The sequence below is a fragment of the Atractosteus spatula genome, chromosome 2 (genome assembly GCF_055471065.1).
Source record: "Atractosteus spatula isolate fAtrSpa1 chromosome 2, fAtrSpa1.hap1, whole genome shotgun sequence".
In the NCBI taxonomy this organism is placed as follows: Eukaryota; Metazoa; Chordata; class Actinopteri; order Semionotiformes; family Lepisosteidae; genus Atractosteus; species Atractosteus spatula.
The window spans coordinates 28,102,275-28,108,274 of NC_142707.1; the positions used below are offsets into that span (position 1 = coordinate 28,102,275).

At 36.7% G+C, this 6,000-nt stretch overlaps 1 protein-coding gene across 1 annotated transcript in view; it reads right to left on the minus strand.

Moving 5' to 3' along the window:
* Window positions 1–4,859, minus strand: part of usta (uronyl 2-sulfotransferase a) — a 215,609-nt gene extending 210,750 nt beyond the window's left edge. The window contains exon 1 of the mRNA XM_088933854.1: window positions 4,387–4,859. Within this exon, the coding sequence (XP_088789980.1) occupies window positions 4,387–4,612 (226 nt within the window). The 5' untranslated portion in view covers window positions 4,613–4,859. The remainder of the gene's footprint in view (window positions 1–4,386) is intronic.
* Window positions 4,860–6,000: the final 1,141 nt, after the last annotated feature.

The window sequence follows — 6,000 nt, forward strand, 5'->3', positions numbered from 1 at the left end:
TATTTTGCAAATGTTGATCAAACGATAGGAAATATTATATACTGTACAATTTACAGCAAGCATCTAAAAAAACGTATCACTGATAGAGGCACAAAATTACATAGTTATCATTAGGAAAATGACTTTGTAGTAGATACATTAAGAATTAACAAACAAAACAGGTATATTCATTATGTTGATGAACAATTATCTTCAATAGGGCTGTTCAATAGAGAATGCAGAGTGAAACTCACAGGCTAGCAGCGTGTATAGCCACTATGTAGCATGTACAGCTTTTATTGCTACAGTACATTTACATCAGTGACACATGCTCTGCACCAAAGTGCTTCTGGGGCTTCTGTCTCATAACCCTTGTACAGCCCGAACAAGCATGTGTCTGGTCACTAGACCCTAAGCCTTAAGCACAACACATAATTGCAAGTCATCCCACATATTTTCAATGAGGCTCGAGTCTGACAAGTACTGTCACACAGTCGTCTCTCAAGAAGGCCATGGTTACATAACTGATCAATATAAGGATGTGCCTTATCCTGTTGGAATGTTGTCATGTTAGGAATGAGCCTGCAATAAGGGGAGCAAGTGAGGTCTCAAGACTTGGTTCAATGTAGCATAGCGTTTTTATTTTGCCATCAATAAATCCGAGAAGAGTTATGTAGAGACTAGCGCCCCTGCCCAGATCATTACAAGTGAACCTCCCCATCAACTTGTCTAATACACTAATAGTTTTATCATTCTGCAAGGCTACAGCCTCTGAAATCCACTTGGATTACTAAGAGTATTAAGCTCTACTGTTGTCAAGTCTAACAGAGATGCTCCTCACACCACCTCACTGTATTGCATCGATAAGAAATAGTGAGCACTGGATCCTTGTGTGCTCACCTGCCCTGCTAATGATAAAGGTTTGTTTACCTGCAGATTCAGAGGACCCTAATGCACAGGTTGTTGAGAGCAGGCATTTCTGATGCAGTGAAACTTGCAGCACAAAAAGCATCATAAAGATGGCGAATCATGTGTCAATCTTGAAAAGGTGAAGTTACTTGTGGTCTCCCAGAGCAAGGCCTACCATAGACAAAATATGTTCAGCTGTAATGTTTTGCTAGATTAGAAACCACTGGCTCTGAACACCCCAGACGACAACCAACGATGTGACTCAGCCAGGCCTCCAACATCCTGATGACATGAAGCCATTATACTTCTGATAAGCTAGCTAGATATTCAAAAAATTAAATTACTACATCATCTTTATCCAACCAACTCTTTTACTAATGAGGCTGGTACCTTGATGATCTGTGTTTCCTATCGTTAATCCCACATCAGCAGGGTCCGCTTGTCAGCACGCCTGTCTCCATTTGGTGGTTTGAACCAAATCTTTGAGCCGACGTTGCCGTTAATTGCGACCGAGAATACTTCAACCGGCACGTCGCTCCGCCTGCCGTCGGAGTGGGGGAGGAGAACAAAGTAATGTAGCCAATTCATAGAGGAGGATTATTAGGAGGCATGGGAAATTTGGCCAGGATGCCGGGGTTACACCCCTACTCTTTTCAAGAAACACCCTGGGATTTTTAATGAGTAAAGACCTCGGTTTTACGTCTCATCCGAAAGACGGCGCTTGTTTTACAGTATAGTGTCCCCGTCACTATACTGGGGCATTAGGACCCACATGGACCGCAGGGTGAGCACCCCCTGCTGACCTCACTAACAACTCTTCCAGCAGCAACCTTAGTTTTTCCCAGCAAGTCTCCCATCCAGGTACTGACCAGGCTTACACCTGCTTAGCTTCAATGGGTTGCCAGTTGTAAGTTGCAGGGTGACATGGCTGCTGGCAGTGGTTCCTTGATGATCATTTAACTAAAATGATTCAAAAAAACATTTAATCAATACCCGAATCTACTGTGTGTACTTTAATTTTCCAAAGATATACACCAATGTAGTTACAAGTTTCTTTTGGTGCTCATTTCTTTTTTAAAATGTTTAGACATTATTTCATAAAAATGTTTAAAAGTGACAACTGAAAAATAAGAATAGTTTTTCATTGAATTCACAAGTTTCAATGAATTTCAGAAAATACTATTACAGTTTAACAATTTCAGGTTAAGTGAACTTTGCCCAGCATTACCTCTTGACATTCAGCACTACAATTAATGCAAATGTAAGTGTTATTAACAACTACATAGGGCTTTCAGAATCTTTCCTGGTTGTGTTAAACTTCCTTAAATAAAATTACACACCATTTCGATTTCAGAGTCACACAAGACTCTTAACATGGATAAAGGTTTTAAAAAGCAATCAGTGCCAGTGAATTCATAATTGTTTATCTTACACGAGTTCTACTGGGGACACACTTTCCCAGATATCCCTTCAAAAGAAAAAAAAACATGCAAAGTTATTTGTTTTATTAACTAACTCAGCATAAACATTATATGCACAAAGTGTAAAAAAAAAAACATTGCAACAAAAACAAAGAACCACCACGTTCAGCAAAATGATCTATGTGAAATTAAAGTTACACAATTCAAAAGATCACCAGAAAAATAAACAAATTTACATGAATTATCTCTTGCTTCACTTTATCATGAAGTATTCATGTCATTATTCTGATATAGTTTATCATCAGTTCTTTAGAAGGTTAAAAAAGACCATTATAAGAAAGTACTATAGCTTTTTGAGACTGGCTGCTTATGTGAAGTAATATGTGATGACAATAATGTAGAATCACATTTTATAAAAACTCAACATGCAATGTAGAGCAGTGCTTAGGGGGTCCGGACTAGCAAGTGGAAGACTGTGGGTTCAAACTTCAGGTGAAATATGACTGTTGTACCCTTGAGCAATGTATTGCACCTGAACTGTTTCAATAAAATTCTAGCCTTTGATCATGATGGTAAAGAACACAAAAAGAAACAAACACTTTCAATATGAGGCAATGAGTACAAATCCCAATTTAAAAAAATATTCATAAATTATTTACAAATCAAAGTCATGTGGCTCCTTGAACCTGGAGGGACATTGTTTTGTTCTGCAGGCCACACTCAGAAAAGAACAAGCAAAACTGCTGTGTGTTTAAATGCGTATACAAATAATAATTGATCTACTTTTAATTTCCAATAAACTAAAGAAAAAGTTCAGCTAAAAACCTTGAAAGGATTTTACTTTCCTTGAACTTTTCTATTTGCTATTCAACTAAACTTACTGCGTATATGGTTCCATAAGTATGGTATGGTTTCTGTTTGAAAACCTTCTGGGATGATCAGAACTACTAAATGTTTGGTTTTTTTTAAATCATATGCGCGATTTGCAACCCAGTTTTTATGTCAATTGGCTCATTTGGATCCCAGAAACAAAGGTAATCCACATTTCATGATATGCGCAATATATAAATAGTTTACAACGTTTTTAACAGTACATTTTAGGCAAATCATCTTCCAGGAAAATACCTCGTATTTCTGTGGATTAACCGAATACGACACTTAAAACTCAGCTGTGTATGTGATGGACAAAGTACAGATAGCCCATTTGATTAAGTTTAAATTTTGCAGATTTCATGTGAAAAGGGTAATCTCACAGTTTGGCATTATCACGTAATCGAACATTATATACAATAAACAATTATGCTTGGGTTTTTTTCCCCAATGTTGAGAACAAATCTCTTTCTATACGCTTAAGACGCAAGACATTTACCGTATTGCTTATTTAAACACGTTATTTGGCGCCCTTAAAAATTGTGTTAATGCAAGTAGATAACGTTTATTTTGGGATAAGATGCATTCAGAATTTCAAGGTTAATTCTGTAACAAGCTTATTACGACACGATGATTCAGACCACATTAACACCAATAAGTACTTATAAGTACAATAAGACGCGAATACTTTTTTTACCAACTACTAAAGTACGCTAGTAGACACATAAACTAGTTGTAGCTTTCTCGTGGACATTTAAAATGTTGTAAACAAAACTCAAACTGGAATGAAAGTGCTTACATGTTTACGTTGTAAAGGAACGGATTTGATTGAAGAATTTCAACCACCTAAGTTTCTCAAAAAGTACACGGTTTCTTTAAAAGTGACACGTTTTGAGATATGCTGTTACAGTGATATAAAACTGGTAGATGCTATCAAGCTCCGCAGACCCTGATACGTGGACGTCTGGAGCTTTGTGGAAAGAAATACCTCTGGTAGCGTACGGGCCCTTAATATGTGTATTACTAAGTAGTTACACTGGAGCTAAAGGGTCAGGGACAGCGACGTGGAATCACATTTGCCGTTACACACCTTCTAAGCGATTGAAACATAAAACAGAGATAAAATAATTATTTTTCTCTCCGTAAAATATAACATTTTATAAAAAAAACTCCTAAGCTTTCCTCTAGCAAACAAAACTCGACTTACCAAGATACTGCCGGATGTCCAGAAGAATTTTAGGAGGTCCTCCGTTCAGCTGATAGAAGAGTGAGCCCAAACAGAACAGGAACAGGGTAGCCATACAGAAACCATAATCACGCAGTGAAAATCGTAATAAAATCACTGAAAGCCAGTTGCTCTTGTGTTTTCGATCTCTGTTATGATTTGAGGTCTGACTTTTGTGGCGGGGACTGCTGTTGTAATTCTTCATCATCTCCTCCTCACACGCAGCCGCCGAGAACGGTAGTTACCCATCCGCCTCTTGAAAGTGAAACTTCTTGTTTTGATATCATTTGAAAAACAATAATTTTAAAGTACGCAAAATGTTAACTTTGATTCAGTAAATCAAACATCCTGTTGTCCTTTTCCTTCTTTCCCCTACTCCGTCTCTTAAGCATTTGAACTATTTCTGCGAATAAAGCTGGGACGCCATCCTACCCCTCAGATTTTTAGGTTAGTCTGGTGTCAGATTACTGCACACGGAGGAGAAAAGTTCATCAGCAACTTTGTGGTATTCATGGTTGACGGTGCAGGGCAGAGACATCTGGTGGCGGATATTAAACAATTCTGATAATTAACTTTATACACCGTTATATTGTCATCATCAGTACTCTTAATGTTTTTAAAACCAGATTATAATAAAATAATAATAAAAATAAACTTTATTTAATATAGCTTAATTAAAAGTGGCTTTTTTTAAAGTGCTTTATGGTAAGAAAAAAAAACAATAAAATGTGGAAGTAAATCTTAGAATTCTTGCATTCCGCTGAATTTTAATAATGCTTTTAACCCTTGATGCTTACCGTTGTTATGTAAAAGTACTTATCATATCATTTTACATCAACAGATTTAAAAATGCAAAGTGTACCAATGGAATGGTTTAATTACCCGTGTCTTTGACAGATATTAAAACCCTTGTTTACAGATAACAGTGAAGCAGACTCCTCTTTAAATAATTTAAACATTAAAGGCTTAATATTTGTTGCATTACTGAATGTAGCCTTCGTTCACAATTTGTGTGTAGTTCAGCTTGTTGCTATTGTAAAAATTCAGTTACAGACGACGCAGATGAAGCTCATTAAGTGTAATGACGACAATGGTTTATTGTAAAAACATTTTCTGCATGTCTAACTGAGAAGAGGCTATTTCTGTAGAAAAACCTAGATAAAGTTTGAGATTCCTACTAAAATTAAATTTCTTGATTATTGTTTTTCATTGAATAAGCCCCCACTGAAAATAAAGCCAACCACAAGATGTGCTCTTTTAAGTTTAAGTTAGCGGGTGGTCACAATGTTAAATCCAAAAGCCTTTATTTTATTGCCAACACTCCCCCTAATAACATAGGCCCAAAATAAATTAAAACATTGACCCACCCAATACAGTACTATAAACTAAGTATAATAGTACTGTAAGATGTAACCTTGCATCTTGCAGTAAGCCTATGGAGCAGTATCTGGGCTTCTGCGACTGCTACCACAAAAAGTGACTTTTTGATATTGGATGGATGATGGATGTCGGTCTCAGTAATAGTTTCTTCAGTTTTCAGGTTCTCTTAGAAATTCAAATGCACAATTAGACAGTACATTTAATTATGTAATATTA